Source organism: Diplotaxodon limnothrissa, linkage group LG12 (assembly GCF_057381915.1).
Source record: "Diplotaxodon limnothrissa isolate DT_005_m linkage group LG12, D_limnothrissa_male_GT1.1, whole genome shotgun sequence".
Taxonomy (NCBI): Eukaryota; Metazoa; Chordata; class Actinopteri; order Cichliformes; family Cichlidae; genus Diplotaxodon; species Diplotaxodon limnothrissa.
In genome coordinates, this window is record NC_140607.1 from 25,622,887 (window position 1) to 25,640,420 (window position 17,534).

A 17,534-nucleotide genomic window follows, 5' to 3' on the forward strand; every position below is an offset into this window, starting at 1 on the left:
TACACAAGTGCTTTTCTTTTGTCTGTGATGTTAAATCTAAACACCTTTATGATATGAACTTTGCTCTGCTGAAAGGATTTAATCACATCTGCTTCCAAGTGTTGCCAAACTGAATAACAGAGAGCGCTTCTATCACAGTGTCTTTATGTTTTTGCAGAATTCACCATATTTAGCTCTTTTCATCTGGCAATTTTGCATCGACTTTTGTCCATGTGTGTCTCCCTCCAGCTCTCTTTAGAGGAGAAAACCGAGCAGTTTGACCTGAAGGCCCTTCTGAGGTGGAGAAGACTTTCCGATGAGTTGCAAAACTCAAAAGAGGAACTTCAGATCCTCAGGTGTGTGTCTTTATACAGAAACACGTTTTTGGAGGGTAACTAAAGAGCACCATGGCAATAATCAAAGCCCTTACCTGAATTCAATTAATTGTGCATAGCCCACTTCTAACATGATGGGATGCCTTCAGACTTGGAATCTGTGGAACCTTCAAACAAACTGCTGTTTGGTGTCTGGCCATAGTCTAAGACACCAGCTCTTATCACCACTGATGATGCTCAAAATGAAGTTAATGTTCGTTGGCAAAATTAGGTTTTTAATTTGTTTTATTGATTCAGTTACCACCAATTTTTGCATCATGTTATGGTTATGTTGACCCTAAACAGTTTGCTAAAATAAAAAAATCCATATACAATGAGATAAATTTCTTTTGCAATGAACAGATTCTTTACAGTGAATGTTATCTTCTATTTTCAGGCCAGACTGTGCCTAGATTTTTCTTAGTGTCTGCACATGCAGACGCACACATGAACGTAGAGTCTAGGCATTCCAGGGGTACAGGTGTGGCAGGTGTGGCAATAAAGTATATCCAGGTGTGCTGTACCGTCATGTCTTAGAAAAGCTCACATCACGAGGAAGGCAAGTGTGCGCAAACACATAAATTCAGACAGACGGACAGTGTGGGACCCACACCCTGCTTTATTTCATCCAGGGTGGAAGCAGAGTGTCATCGGGGGATTATAGCTGTAAACCCCAACAAGGGCTTAACCCTTTAGCTAATGAAAATGCTGGTGATTTCTCTGTGCGTATTGCAGCTCTCATTAGACATTAAATCAATGGTGGTTACACTTGTGATATTTATGGATATTCACATTCACTTTAACAGTGAAATTCAGCCTGCTTCAAATACTTCATGTGGTGTTAGTGATGTTCTTTATTGGTGAATTTACCTTTGTTTTTAAAACTTTGCTATGATGATTTAAATTGTTCCAGATCTTTAAGACTGCTGTCTGATAACGTCTTTATTTGTGGTAGGCTTCAACATGAAAGGAGCCATGGCTGTGAATTACAATGTACCTTAAAATAAGAAGCTGGCAGTGCAGGAAAGGGTTAAATATACATTGGAGAGTGGTGTCGGTCAGAGTTTTCCTCCACAAGACAGACACATGGGTTGTTAGAGAGGATCAGGCTTATGTTTCTCGTCACCTGATGGGGTTACATCAACAACATCAAACTTTTTACAGTATGCGCACACACACATGCACACATGCTTGCAAGCCTGGCTGCATGTTTTGACTGACTGCTACATGGAAATATGGTGTGTTGCATTTGTAGTGAAAAACACGTTATTGTCAAAGTGGCAAATAACTCCAAAAGGATTGCCAAAGCAAGTTGGGGCATAAATGAACCCTGCTCACAGGCTTAATGATCTTAATGATTGAACACATTTAGTCTGTGTATATGTACTTCTATAATGCGGCTGTTACTCTGCAAATGTGCTCCTGTTTGTGTTCCTTTACTTCTGTCAGCATGTACATTTTAGCAAAGCTAATTATTGTTTGTTTACTTTCAGCAGAGGCCCGTTGTAATTATAGTGCATCTACGCATTTCATTATAACATTTTATTTTCTGAGTCCTTCCTATATAAAAACTCTTTATCAGCTTCCAGGGAAGAGCTAAGACATTTGCTGCCAGTTATGAGGTAAATGCAGTCATTGTTCATGTAGTTTGAGTTGACTGATTTGTAATGTTGAGTGCCTTTTAGTGCCCAGCAAGTCAGATAAAGCTGTGGACATTTGACGTGACACCATAGTGAAGAATGGAATTCGGCATACAGTATGCGTCGATGGAAAAAGAAAGTTTTACGATAGTAAATGACTAATGACTCAGTTATTACAGTTGACTTGGAGCAGCTCTTCTAGTTTCACCTATAATTACTACTAAATTACAGTTATTTTTCCAGGGGAAATTTCCCATATAAAAATGAATTATAACAGTTTTCTTAAACAAACAAAGTTATTGAGTTTTTTGTTTTCCAACTGTTGTCTGATGAAGTGCACAGCAGTCGAGATTAAGCTTGATCTTTATTCTTGATCCTGTGGGTAATACAGGTGATGCAGAACCTCAACTGTGGGGGTTTTTGAGGCCTTGACCACACTGCAGTCTTCATCAGTTTTCTCAGTGGACATTAAAATGACTCTGAACTCATCATCATTATTATGGGGCAATCATGGCTCAAAGAGTTGGCAGTTTATCTTGTAACTGGAAGGTTGCCGGTTCCAGCCCCGGCTCGGACAGTCTCGGTTGTTGTGTCCTTGGGCAAGACACTTCACCGTTGCCTGCTGGTGGCGGTCAGAGGGCCCAGTGGCGCCAGTGTCCGGCAGCCTCGCCTCTGTCAGTGCGCCCCAGGGTGGCTGTGGCTACAATGTAGCTTGCCATCACCAGTGTGTGAATGTGTGTGTGAATGGGTGGATGACTGGATATGTAAAGCGCTTTGGGGTCCTTAGGGACTAGTAAAGCGCTATATAAATACAGGCCATTTACCATTTATAGAGTATGAATTGAATAACAATTCCTGAAAACTTGAAAACTGATAACTAACTCAAGGATGCTGCTGCATGTCCCCTTAAAGGTCCCATGTGACACAGATTTTTGTTTTCTTTAAACTGGCTCCCTGGGAAGTTTAAGGGTTCAGTTTGAAATTTTGGTCATCACGGTTTGATGCCTCCACATATCAGTGAGCTACTACAACCACACATAACACCAAGATCTATTAGGTGTATTGGTTGTACCAAGATCCAAGTTAAAGATAAAAGGTGATTGTGCTTTTGAGGTTGTGGAACCTCATGAAGATCTGTGGACACTAATGATACCTTTAAAAAGTAACTTAGGAACCACCTCTGTCTCTGTCAGCTTGCCTTTATTGTTTGTTTTTTTTTAATCTATTTTTTACACTTTTAGTTATTGTATCTTGTAGGGCCCTCAAAGTCCTGACACAGATCACTTTTTCATGTGGAATACACAACCTTTGTGCCCAAGTCCACATGTAACTTCATTTGCATTAGAACCACATGCACATAAACACTAACTCAGTGTCACAACACAGTGAAGACTCTCTAAGGATCTGCTGAAGGGAAGGAAAGGAAACCACAGTGGGATATATACAAAGAGATGTCCTCACCATACACAAATGCACACACAAAGGCTAAATGGTAGGTTGTTCTTTCCAAGTTCAGTAGGTCACAATTGACACCCCATGATCCAGCAGGGGCCCCAGTGGCCAGTGTTTATCAGTCCATTTCAGATGAGTTATATTTAGGGCAGCCTGGGCCAGACGCCATTCTCCCTGCTGATTTACTGGGCTGCTGGGAGCGCTGCTCTACCTTATCCGGTTTCCACAGTCATCCCAGTGTAATTTGTCAGGATATGGCTCACGGAGCTATAAACCTCTCGTGTGTGTATGTGTGTTCTCGTTTGACATTAAGTTCTGTCAGTAATAGCTCCTGATTTCCTCTCGCTTTTTCTCTCCCTTTCAATCTCAGACACACCCAGGTGTACGCACGGCTACGCATGCACACACACACACAGACAAACACCCCCCCTCTCACTGCCCTACAAGTCAGATAAGAACGCCATTTATTCTGAAATACATTTAGCTATTACGAGACGCTGAAGGCAGCAAGCACCGTTTCCTCCTAAAGTTTTAGTTAATCATCCCTGACAAAGACAGGCAGCAAAACCCAGGGATTCACACATCAATAAATCCCTTATAAAGAAGGCTGAAGTCCCTTTGTTTAACATGACAGTGATGAATCAACATTTTGTCTCTCCGTGGTCTGCTAGTGTCTCTGACATAAGAAATGGTTACATTTTCCGTGGAAAGACAGTACATGTTCTGTCACTGTTTTCATCTTTTGTCCTAATCCTTCTTTTTCCTCTCAGACCCACACATACACACAAGTTCCCAGGGGTACAGCACATCCCGCTGTCTTAAAAAGAGTCCATTTCATCTTATCGCAAGGAACAGACAGCCACAGGCTGAAATGAGCAGGTGACTGGACAGAGAGCAAGTTTTAAAAAAAATCCAGTGTTTAAAGGAAAATGTTGATATAAAGGAACCACATATAAAACAAACACTATATTGCATATTTTAAGTTTTAACTTGTAGCCCGTTTGTTATATCCAAATGTGTTATTCATTATATACAGTCACCGACAGACTGAGAATAATGAAAGTCTTTATTTCTGGAGAGTCAACATCATTAGTTTGATTTTCTGAGGCAGATTTTCCGAAATCAGGTCATTTCCATAGCGATTTCTCTCGCACAGCATTTATATGACATGCATACATCCACACAAGTGGGAACACGCCCTCAGATGCATGATGAAAGTGCTTGAAAGAATGACCAGTTGAATTTAGAAATTCCAGGAAGCTGATGACTTCCTCTCTTTCAGTACACTAAGCAAACCAAACATTCCTGTCTATCTTCTGCCCTTGATTTCTCCCACACCTCCTCCTTGTCTTGTCCTCAGCCCTAGTCTGCTTTACCCCCCTCTCTTCTGCATCCTGCCTTCCCTCTTCTGCTCACCATGGCTGGACAAACACTTGTGTAAATCAAATATTTGACCAACTTGTGGCTCCCTGCTTAAGCTCAAGTCAAAAATTTAAACAGTCACATGTGACTCTCTGTGCCTTTAGCCTTTCCGATCGTCCATGTACGTCTGCGTGTGTGTGTCTGGCCGCTTCTGTCATGAAGCGGTCTTGTGGAAAAGTGCAAGCCAGTGATGAAGGGTGTATTGATTGGTGGGCCAGGCGCCTGCCGTATCGACTTGGCAGGAGGGTGATCCTTCAAGGCCTTCCTATTGGCACACTGAGTTAATCTGCTCATTCTGATCAATACTAGCTAACTAAAACTATCATTGCACAGCATCCCATGTCAGGGATTTGTTTGTCTGGTTTTTTATTGGTTTTATGCGTGTTTGTTTGTGTGTTTTATGGAGGTTGAGGGGATGATTTGTATCTTCGTGACGGGGAAAATGAAACCCAGAGCGTGGCTCTTTTGTGCTGGTAGTCAGGGGTGCTTTTTTTGTGCGCAAGTGTTATATGTTCGCTCCATGACTCACGGGCAGTAAAAGTTAGAGCACAGCACTGTGAGGTCATATAAACACTATAGTATGCTATTATAAATCCACAGTTTTATTTCCAGCCTGCCTCTGGCAAAGTGTGGCAACTTGGCAATGTGTTCACCATTGAGAAATGGCCTGAGTGGTGCCATTTAGTGTTGCTGACAGTGTACTCTTGCTCTGTTGAAATGGTGGTTTTCCTGCAACTAAAATGTCTTGAGAGCAAGATAAAATAAAAATGTGCTCCTGTTCTCCAACATCTCACTCCTGTTTTGCCTTCTGGTCTTGTCATGTACCTGTGCACAGTACTGCTGATGGTGTGTGCTGAAAATCTCGCTTTGTGTGCTGTACGTCCATCTCTTCACTTGTTCAGTGTTTCTGTGAGCAATTTTTTCTTCCCTGCTCTGTTTGCCCTCCTGCAGACCTAACATGGAGAAGACTGGTCAGGTCAGTGAATCTGGCTCCTCCACAGTTAAGCATGCCCTCAACCCTGAAAAACCCTTCATGCAAGTCCACTACCTCAAGGTGAGACTAATGTCGTAGTAGGAAGGTGGGAAATGAACAAAGAAAGGAGGGAATTAATGAAGACAAATAAAAGAACCAGATCCAATCAAAGTATCGAATAAACTTATAGTATCTCTTTGTTTTTTTTTAAATTTCTGTGAGCTTTCTTGTTTGGTGCTTTAGACGTTTGTCTATAATTGATTGTTTGCATGTCTCACCCTTTGTCCAGGGCTACTTTCTCCTCAGGTTCTTGGCCAGTCAAGTGGGAGAGCAACAGTTTATTGAATTCTTCCAATTATTTGTGAAGAAATACCACGGCCATCTAATTTTGTCCCAGGTGAGGCTGGAAACATATCTCTGCTGCTACTTCAGAGGCTGCTGATAACATTTTAGCTCACGTGTGAACTATTTAATTCGACCCGTCTCTCCAGCACATTTGCTGCTTTTATAAATTATTGGGAGGCTGATGTAAACCTGATTGCCACATTGTTACAATAGCTTTCTCTCAAATTGATGATTGTACATCAACAGAGGCACATGTGTTTATTCTGGTGGGGCCACAAAGCTGAGTGATCCCACCTGGAACTGTGTGTGTGTGTGTTTGTGTGTGTGTGTGTGCATATGAGTTCCACCTGGCTCCTGTTACTTCAGTCGCAGATTGAGTCCTCCCACTAAATAGAGGAAGTAACATAAACACTGTTTGACCTTGTACTCTTGACTTAAGATCAGGTATGCCTTTCTCTTTTCTTTTTGTCTTCCTCCCACATCTACCTAAACGACTCCATTTCTGCTTGTCTTTTTTTTTTGTTCTGTTTTAAACAGGATTTCCTGCAAATGTTACTGATTAGCTTTCCCGGCATGGAAAGGTATGTTGTTTGCTATGAGAAATCTCTGCAGTGTAATTCATGAATAATGTAAAGATGCATTAAAACCAATTTGGTTTGTACTATAGCAGGAGTAGTCTTAGCTTCTAGTTGCAGACAAATATGAGATGCGGTTAAAGATTATTATTTTTTGTTTGTTTCAATGTAGCTTTTAAACTTTCAGTGGCAGATGTGATATGTTAATCGATTTCATGTGAAATGCGTTTGGTCCCACTGTGGAAATATGGCAAACTGAAGCATCCAACACCAGTTCTGTTAGGTGAACAGTCTCATTCACTCTCATATTCACTGAAGTGTAAAAGGATAACTGCTCCTCCTGCTCTCCTCCTCTCTAATTCTCTCTCACTCTCTCTGCACTCTCTTAATCATTCAACTTTCTTTTTCTGCCGATTGCCTCATTAACCTCTTCATGTGTCTTGTCCTGCTGTCCCACGTTTTCTTCCTTGTCTGTCATTCACATTATCAGCCCTTTCTTTTCTTACTCTTCTTTTCTCGAGCATCTATTTGTCGGCTCTCAGTGTTTTCTTTCTGCCTTCTCTGTCATGTGGAGTGTGCTGCTGCTGGACGAGAAGAGATTGATTGAATTAAACAGAGGGAGTTGGGCAGAGTCAATATTTGGATTTGATGCCTCTTTCAGTAAACAGCTCAGTGAAATAGAAGGGTTTAAGATTAGAATAGACAGTTGCTGCTCTGGGTCATGGCCAGTCTTTTCGTGATGTGAGGTCATGTATCCTTGGAACAGTGGCATGCAGGGACTTTTACAGAAAGGCAACCAGAGACAATCCCAAACCTCTCACTCCCTGACCCCAAGCACACACAGAAATCAAAAACATACCATGCGCATTGCCTGTATGCTGTATTGAGGAATTTTTCAAGCAATTCCTTTAGGAAACTAAGCAATAAAACACCTCATTGCACATAAAATTATATTTTTGGACAAATTTTGCGTAAAGTATCAAAATTCAGAATAATTATTATGCAGAAAAATGTTTCCTATCAGTGTTAAATATCTTAAAAATACTGGTGCAGATGTTTAGTTGTTGAGCTCATTTTAAATACTTTATGTTCTGTTTAATATCCAGCATCATATTCTATAAATTATATATTTTGTAGTGGATATCCTTTCCTACATCTTGATAATAAAAAGTGTGTTAACATTTTGAGAGATTCAAAAGTAATTGACTGACAAGCAGTTTCATGGCCAGTACATCCCAGTTTCCTCTACAAATTAAGCAGATAAAAAATCTTTACTTTGTTTAATCAAAGTTTACTTTGCATTTGGATCTGTTCATTAGAACTTTCATGGTGAGGTACAAGGAGGTGTAGATGTAAATGAAGGTCATCATTGGGGTGAAATGCCAAAATAAGTTATTTTGATAGTTAAAGATCACACTGCACTGGCCAGTAGCACCCAAAGCCCTCAAAGACAGTGTAGGAAAGCTAAAGTGAGTGCACATTCTCTCCTTGGTTTAAAAAAAGAAGCCCTTCATAACGTCTATGCAAGTCAAGAACACTCTTGAGTAAGTAGGTATATCATTGTTAAAACCACCGATCCATTTTCTCTTGGAGCTGGAGCCCAGCTGCCATAGGACGAGAGGGAGGGTACATCTTGGACAGGTCACTGATCTGTTGCAGGGCTAACACATAAAGCCACAACCAATTTAGAATCTCTGATTAATCTAAGATGCTGTGGGAGATAATGAGAGCAAACGTGCAAACATCAGAACATGTGAACTCCATATAGAAAGTCCTAGCTGCCTGGTGGAATTGAACCTAGTGTTGTCTTTTGTGTGGCAATGATGACAATGGAAACCACTTGTTACACTGACGACTAGACCTTTTTCAGAAAACATCTAAAAGAACAAATTAAACCAATATTAACTTGCACCAAAATGATGGGAAATAAAAAGTATGGAGAAAGTAAGAAAAATAGCTTATGATCCAAAGCGTATCACATCATCTGTCAAACATGTTGGAAGCAATGTTATAGCATAGGCATGTATGGCTGCCAGTGGAACTGAGTCACTAGTGTTTATTGATGGCTGCTGAGAGAAGTAGGAGGATGAATTCTGGAGTGTACAGGGTTATACTTTCTGCTAAGCTTCAACCAAATGCTGCAAAAACTTTACAGGACAAATGGAAAATGCCCCAAAACATTCTCCAAAAGCAACACAAGAGTTTATTAAGGCAAAGAATTGGATATTTTTTAATGGACAAGTCAGTTGCCTGGTTTCAACCCAGTAGAGCATGCTTTTCAGCTACTGAAGACAAAAATGAAGGCGAAGAGGCGCACAGACAAGCAGCAACTGACGGTGGCCACAGTAAAGGGCTAGCACAGCATCTCAAGGGAGGAAAAACAGCATTTGGCGACTTCCTGCGAATATTAAAACGGTCCTCACATTCAACATTTTCTAAGTGTATCACATTACTTTACAAAATGCAGTACTTTTGCTAAATCCTTTTAATTAAACTCTGCACTATTTTTTAAAATTTAAAATCCACAGTGGTGGTGTTCTGAGGCAAAATACAAAACATATCATTGTCCAAAAACATATAGACTTAATTGTGAATTCTTACATGTCACTAAGAGGATGACTAATTAGTGAAACTAAAGTGAAGTTTACATTTTAGCGTCACAGAACGGAACGGGTAGATACATGCCTCATATGCTCTCGTGAGAGATGAAGCTTATTTCTCACTAGACCTATTATTAAGCATCACTTGATGAGTCATGTGGTATATTAAGTGTATTAACCTTTTGTTTGCCACACAAGAGAAGTATGCTGACATAATCCCATGTAATCCGACTTTGTGGGTTCTCACTGTTGGTGTGGCATATGTTTAGTCTCTAGACTCTGTCTATAATTTCAATCATGCCAAGAGTTTAAATGCGCTTGTGATGAAGTCGCTCATCACATTCTTAATATTTGGTTTTTAAGCAAGTTGATGTTTTATTTGGAGTATTGCTTCTTCTAATATGCTTTAAAGTGTAGTTTCCCAATACACCACTCTTTTAATTTGCCTAGAAATGCACTAGATGAGCTCAGCTAGTGTGCGGGAGCGAGGAGCTCAGCCTCAACCCCGCAACAAAAAGCCAATTTAGTCACATGAGCAATGTTGAGAATTAGGTTGGTTGCTTGTTTTCAAGTTTGTCTCAAGGCAACAGATTGTTTTTGTGAGCATGTTATCTTTCTATAATTAACTTTGAGCTTAAACCACTGAGAATACATTTTGACTTTTACAAGTTGGAATAAGATTAAGGTGACTGAGCCTGATGAACTGAGTTTAAGATTACCTTAAATGGTCACTACAGGAGGTTAAACCCATTGTGACAATTATAATAGATTTACAAAATAGACCTATTTACATTCTGTGTCTGTTATTTTTCTCAACGTGTCCTTTTAGGGATAAGTTTGGAAAATGTGGGGGAGCCTGAATTGCATGTGTTTAATAAAGAAAAAATACTATCCAGAAATAAAAAATAAAAATGTTTCAGTGAAGGTATTACTGTAGCCAAGAGTGGAATTTTTTCTCTCTAAGCACAGGCGGGTAGGATTGATAGTGGGGTGAAGGGCATGCTATTTAGTTACTCTTCGACTCTTTGTGCACTTTGTGTGTATACTTGATGTATACTTTACTGTTTGCATAAATACACGAGGCTGAATGTGGGATGTTTGTTTTGTCTTTGCAAGTCAGCCCAGTCACTGTGTGTGTTCTCTGTATGGTGTTTGACTATTTCCACATGCAAACCATCCAATTTGGCCTCCTTTCAACTACTCAGACATGCATATACATAGACGCTTTTTTTTTTTTTTTTGCATGTCCATATGTATAACTCCAATTCATTGTCTGTGCATGCCTCTTTTCTTGCCCATGTATAGGAAGGTGGGTGTGCCCCTTTTTTGTTTAAGGTGTTGGCCTAAATCTCAAGTCTGCCATAACCCTAACAGTATTTTCCCAGAACGATGTTTTTACAGTGCGTCTTGGGCAATAACAGTCATTGCTGTAATAATAGGAATAATACTAACACTTGTGCCATTGTGTTCCAGAAAAGGCCTCACCCTCGGTGCTATTTATGCTGACTGGCTCGATCAGCCGGGAATTCCAAAGGTACGAAAAGTCCTTCAGTATTTTTTTATTTTTTTGGCTGAGTTTAAAATAATTAAATACCAGTTTATGAAAAAAACAAGGCAATTCCTCACTTTTAAGCCTGACAGCTCTTTAAGTAGATAAAAACTGTGTTGGAATTTGTTCTTCATTGTAATGTTTAAGATAAATCAGTATTACTTAGGCTTCATTGTACACAATAATGCAGTAATTTAGTCTCACTAATTGTTGTAATTGTGCTTACAGGGTTGCAATTCCCAGTGCATTGTTTTTCTTGTAGTCCACTGAAGATTTCATTGTTTTAATGTTTTACAACCATTCTTACTACTCAGTAGTTAATGTTTACTTACTGTGGCAACAACCTGGCTGGCATTACCATGAACCGTAGAAAGACTGGTTCAATCCTGGTCACTCACAGGTTTGTGAAGTCCCATTTTGAAGCCCTGACTTTCACATTCTGGCAGCTGCCATCTTGGTTTTCTTTTAACCCCCAGATGTGTTTAGACAAGGTGACGGAGTTCTGAATTATGAGCAGCAGCCAGCAACATCCAGGAACCACTTTCCTCCATTGTCTCACGTCTAATGGAAGCTTCTCGTGTCGCATCTGCCACATTGGTTGTGTCGCATCCGGTATGGCATGACGCTACATCAGAAGAACAGCTTTAAAATGGCTACGCAGCAGGGAATATTATTAACTACTATAGTTTAAATTGTGTGCAATAATTCAGAAACCATTTGTTAAAAATGGCTTATATTTAAATTGGTTATAAAAGGTTATGTATATTAAGATTGTGACTGCTTTGCATTAAAGGTAGGTGCCAACCTTGCTCGGCTTCAACTAACAGAAGTTACTGAACTGAGCACCTTGTGCAGTTATTAACACCCTGACCTAGGAATGTGTACTCCACCAAGCAAGGTAGTTATAACCCCCCAAATAGTCATAATGCTAACCTTAGCTTTAACACAGGATTTCACAAACCAGTTTTTAACATCATGGTGGTCACATCCATCTTTAAGTTATATTTAGCCATTGCAAGACTGCTACTGTATCTTGGTGAGGTGAGCAGTCCTGCTTTATCTGCCCCCTCAAAGGGTTACAAATACTAGGATTGCTCAGACAATCAATCCACTCCAACAGCTTCTTCAATTCTGCCATCTCCATGGTTACAGATCTTAATTACCACTGTGCGTGTGTGCAGTTTTTAGTGTCTGTTCCTGTGTCTGGGAGCCTTCACCTTCTGGATGCGATGATGTAACTTGAGTCTTCCAGGGGCCTCTCAGGGTGGAAAGGACAGTGCGGAGGGAGTGCTCCGCTGTTTTTTCACACCCGATTGGGTGAAAGCTGATTGTTTTTGCAGAGGCTTTTTTTGTGTTTGATGTGCCAGTCAGAGCGATGGCTAATAAGATCAGCCCGATCGATTGAAACCTTTCACAAATGCAAGTGCTTGTGCATTATGTACACTGGGCACAAACACATTTTTAAAATCTCTTTCTCCTCTCTGCCTCCTTTGCTCTTGAATGTGCTTGAATTGAAGAAAGGCAGGAAATGATTTGGCCTAATAATAAACAATGACATCCACCAATCCTGTGCTGAACGATGGAGAATGAGAAGGCCAGTGTCGGTTTATTTTAGACCTCAAGAGTTCCCATTGGGATTATGATGTAGCATGGAATATTTTGTTGATTCATTGATTCACCAGAGCTTTTAGCTCCTTCTTCTACTTAAACTACACCTACATGATAGTGTTTATTTTTTGTATTAATTACCAGTTGTCATATACTGATTTAAGTGCTGCTGATTTACCTAGTACATAATTGATGCTTTTTGATCTTCCTGGCAGGTATTAGATTTAGATTTCCTAAACCTAAAAATCTTTAAAAGAGCAAAATGAAACTCTGGGATTTGACAAAGAAAATAGTACCAATACCTAGAGCTCTGTCTTTGTAAAAATTTGCTCTCACACTTGTGCAATACAGCAACACGTATGTGTTTTGTAGCAATAAAACTTAATTAAGACAAATATCCTGAAGGTGTTCACCAAATAAGTTTGATTTTCAGTCTAATTTTTAAAATATATATAAAAATATAAAAAGGTATTTTTTCCCTTCCTGGTTTAATTTTAATTTCTTAATGTTAATTTGTTTAATTTGTCTGAATTGTAATATTAGAAAAAAATAACCCGAGTACATATGAAATGGGGTTTTTAAATGATGATTTCATTTATTAAGGGAAAAAAGCTATCCAAACTTACATGAAAAAGTAATCGACCCCTAAACCTAATAACTAGTTGTGCCATCCTTGGCAGCAAAAACTGCAATTAGGTGTTTGTGATAACTGGCAGTGAGTCTTTCACATCACCGTGGATGAATTTCGGCCTACTCTTTTTTGCTGAATTGTTGCAGTTCAGCCACATCGGAGGGTTTTTTGAGTTTGAACAATCTGTTAAAGTTCAAGCTAATGATGCTTAATCGGATTTAAGTTCAGACTTTGACCATATATATGTGTAAATATATTCATTTATTTTTAACCATTCAGAGGTGTGTTTTGAATCATTGTCTAGCTCCATAATGAACTGATGGGCTCGACATTCTCTTTCAGGACTTTTTAGTAGAGAGCAGAATTAATGGATGTTTTAACCCTTTCCAGACTGATACATGTCAATGGCTTTGTTTTTTTTATCCTTGAATTGTGGCATGATGTGTTGCAGCTTGTAGCTAAGTCATTTTTTTTGTATTCAACAGGTCTCACAGTAATCAGGTCTCGGTGTGGGTCGTGAAATTAAACTCAGCTTTCCAAAAGTAGTTAATCCATCCTACAAACATCTTAAACATATGTGTGACAGATATGGGAAAAACTAAGAAATCAGGAATGTGGCAAATATTTTTTCACACAACTGAGCTTCATATTAACAAATCTGGATATAAATACACTTCCTCTAAACATATCTGGATGTGTCCAGATCCGGAGCTTTACAGTTGGAAAAACTGGATGTATTCACATTATTTATCAAATGAAAAGACTGCTGTGAAGAACTTTAAGTATATCCGTGCAAAGACATTTCAAGTAAAATATGGTTAAAGCAAAAATACCAAAGCATGAAAGGATCTGAGAAACAAAGACAGAGACGTCACCATTTACGAGTATGAAATGAATGAGAGGCACTTAAGAGGGAAAGAGATGCAACTTGTGAACTTCTACACGCAGTCAAATATCGATTCACTAAAGAGACTAGAGAGACACCACAGAGATGCAGGCGCAGGACGAGAGAGTTGGAGAGAGACAAAGGTCTTGCTATTCAGGGAATGGCAGTGGAGATCTAGGCAGCAAGAGTTATGTGTGGTATCCTGTTACACAATGGCAATTTAGTACTTCAACACTCACTACATTCTACACTACCCACTCTCAAAACCTCCCTCTCTCTGTACCTCTCTGTGTCTCTCCATCCTTGCCTTGTACACACACCTTCATGCTATTTCTGCTTGAGCAGCAGACACTTTTGTATAATACTTGTAGAGAACTACGCAGGCATCCAGTTATAGTATTGAACTTTGTGTGTGTGTGTGTGTGTGTGTATGTGTGTGTGTGTGTGTGTGTGGCTATGGTAACGCTAATACCTGAAACACAGCGCGGCTCTGTGTGTGTGCGTGGGAACGTCTGTGGAGTGCATACCGTGGATTGAGGCTGAGGCGAATATCGTGTGTCGCTGCTGCCTGTGTGTGTGAGTGAGCTGTGTGACATTGTGAACACCTTGCTTCCACGCACTCCTGTCTGTCTCCTTCTTTTTCCCCACTCCACGTACACACCCGCAAGCACACGTGTACACATGGCATCATCGCTCTGGTGCGTGATTCACATCACTTGAGCAGCGGCTTTGCTGAGGGCTTAAATAAGGTGAGAGAGTAAGGGCTGTGGGTGCGTAGATGTTCGCTTGCATGAATGACTGCACATATATGTGTGCGTGTAATGGTGGAGGACTAAGGTGACTATCAGTCCTGTAGTTGCTTGTAAATCAGGTGATCCCCCCCCCCCCCTCCTTTTCGTACACCACCCCTTCCTCCTCTTTACTCCTTTCTCTCATCCTCCGGAGTCAAGTTGCGAGTTTCCGTCAGAGGAACAAGTGATAGCGCTCCCACCTCTTCCCTCTCCTCCCACCTCTCTTCTCTCTCCCTCCCCTTCCTGCTTTGCTCTCTCTCTCTCTCTCTCCTTCTCTGCCTCTGCAAAGCATTCCACTCTGTCCTGATCACTTGCCCCTGGCTCACTGCTTTCCCTTCTTCTCTCTCGTTCAGTGGCTGTATGAAAGGAGCGCCGTGTGGTCGCAGGCAAGGCTGGTGGAAGAAGTCAAAGCAGAGGTAGGCACTCTCTCTCTCTCTCTTTCTTTCCTCCTCTTCTTTCTTTCCCTGTCCCTTCCTCTCATCTTCAGGGAGTGGCAAGGAAGCACTCAGATTTTCAAATATTGCACCTTAGATTGCTTGATATGATTGTCACCTGATTCCCATCAGCCTCGTTTCCTTCGGTGTGTTACTCTGCCACTGTTTCTCTTTACTTGCTTTGTTTTTCTACCATCTGGTTGTGTCCTCCGCTTCACAGGGATTGATACCATCTCTTATCTCTACCTCTCTTGCACTCCCTTTACCTCTCTTTTTCTCATCTGCTCACTTTCGTTTCAGTCTCTCCCTCTGTCTGTCTCTGAGTGAAGTGCGGCACACAGCGCTCTACATCTGTTGCGTGTCATTCTGTGCAGCCTATCAGATTTCCCTTAAAGCTCTCATCTTGTTCTTAATTGCTTTGCCTATATTTTCCAGTTCTCCCAGTTGTATCTCTGTAAAAAGTAATTATTTGTATTTTAACTACCTTAAAACAGGAACTGTGTTTAAGCGACTGCGCTGTAGACGTGATTAATTTACTTTACATACTTTACATTTACTTTACATACTTTTTGGGAACTTGACTTTTCCTGTAGTCGTGTGTTTCTGTGAATTCATGTGGAACAAAAGGAACCAATGTTGGTAGATATGACTTTGGCCTTGATTGTGATTGGCTGTTGCACTCCAGGCTCTGTTACAACAACATACTTTCACTAGAACTCTTTTGTCTCAGCCACTTGTTTGGGTTGGAGCACGAGTGAGTGTGAGCCTGTGAGAAGGAAGGAGCTGTAGACTGTTATATATTATTGTGCCTGTCATGCTAATGGCTTGTTAACCTTACTTTTTTCATGGAGATTTGATTTGGTTTACATTTACTTCTTGCTATTTACTCTTTTCTCTACTGTACACCCCTTCTTTCTCTCTCTCTCTGTCTGTGTCATCATTACACCCTGTCATAATTTCTTCTGCGGTTGTCCCCTTTTTTCCTGATTCTCCTTCACGCTCTCTTCCCTCTCACTCAAACCCTGCTACTTTGCTGTCTCCACTTGTCTACCTTTACACGCTCTTCTTTTTCCCGCCTTCATCCCCCCAATTCTCCCTCCTGCAGGTTGTAAAATGGATCCTCCTCAGTCAGAGTCATCACGGGAAGGGCAGAAAGCGGAAGAGAATGGAGCCCAAGGTGAACTACAAAGAGGTAGGAGGCACTCTGCTGTATTAAAAACTCCATCTACCTTCACTCTGCTCTACTTCTAACTCTTGGACATGTCCCCTAGCTTGTTTGAAAGCCTCTTTCATTCTAACCACCTTGATTTTTTTTTCTCCACTTAAAGTAGCTGATCGTTACAGTATTTCTTGTTTTTCTGAAAACACAATTATCCCTAATTCTGTTTATGTGTTACGTCTGTGAGGACAGTCTGCCCTGTACTTGTTTAAGTCTGTGTTTATGTTGTGTCCTCTGTCTACATATTTAACCTTTTAAGAGCTTGTATACATCACATAGCATGTGTGTGGCCTTGGTAAGTGTGTGTGCGTGTGTGTGGGTAGGTGTCTGTGTTTCTCTCAGGGAGGTGGACATCATTGCACTTTTTTGACATTGAGGAGATACTTTCTGGAACTTTCCTTTGCAAACAGTTTTCTTCTCATTTACCAGCAAATAAAATAGTAAAAATTCCATTAAAAACAATCCAAAAATGATGCTTTAGCCCGTGTGAGTATGTGTAGTGTTAATTAGGAATCTCTGGAGACTGCTAATCCCCTCCACCCACTAATTGACACATGGACTTGCACACGCCTGCATCATTAATGAACACACACTGATCTATAAGCCACAGAGGGCCAGAAGTCATTAGCGAGAGTGGAGCAGCTTTTATATATCACTCGCAATATGTTCAGATGTTGTACACTGTAGGAAACATTTGCAAAGCTACTCATCTTTTTCTACAATGTATTTTATGTCATGAATAAATTAGGTGCCCCCGGAGTCTTTGAATAAAATTTTGGAGGAGGAAATAAAACACTGCTCTTTACATCCACTTTATTTCTAGGGTTTCACATTTTCTCTCTTTGTACTGCTGCTTCCAGTGAAAGCAGGGGTATACATATTTAAGGTGTGCTTAAAAGTTTATTTTAAATAAGATCTCATGTTGGAGCATGACCTTTTTTCTGGATTCAATTAGCTTCAGCTCCTTTCAATTCCTGTGTTGTAATTTGGAGCACACGTGAATGAAATGTCAGAGCGGTCCCTACCCCCACCCCCTCCTCCCTTCAACCCACCTGA

General features: G+C 40.5%; 1 protein-coding gene across 1 annotated transcript in view; it reads left to right on the top strand.

The window, feature by feature from the left end:
• The window catches only part of aopep (aminopeptidase O (putative)), an 89,199-nt gene that overhangs the window by 36,625 nt on the left and 35,040 nt on the right, over positions 1-17,534 (top strand). The window contains exons 8-14 of the mRNA XM_085367378.1: positions 229-335; positions 5,819-5,921; positions 6,130-6,237; positions 6,723-6,766; positions 10,834-10,894; positions 15,179-15,241; positions 16,365-16,451. Of these exons, the coding sequence (XP_085223504.1) occupies positions 229-335; positions 5,819-5,921; positions 6,130-6,237; positions 6,723-6,766; positions 10,834-10,894; positions 15,179-15,241; positions 16,365-16,451 (573 nt within the window). The remainder of the gene's footprint in view (positions 1-228; positions 336-5,818; positions 5,922-6,129; positions 6,238-6,722; positions 6,767-10,833; positions 10,895-15,178; positions 15,242-16,364; positions 16,452-17,534) is intronic.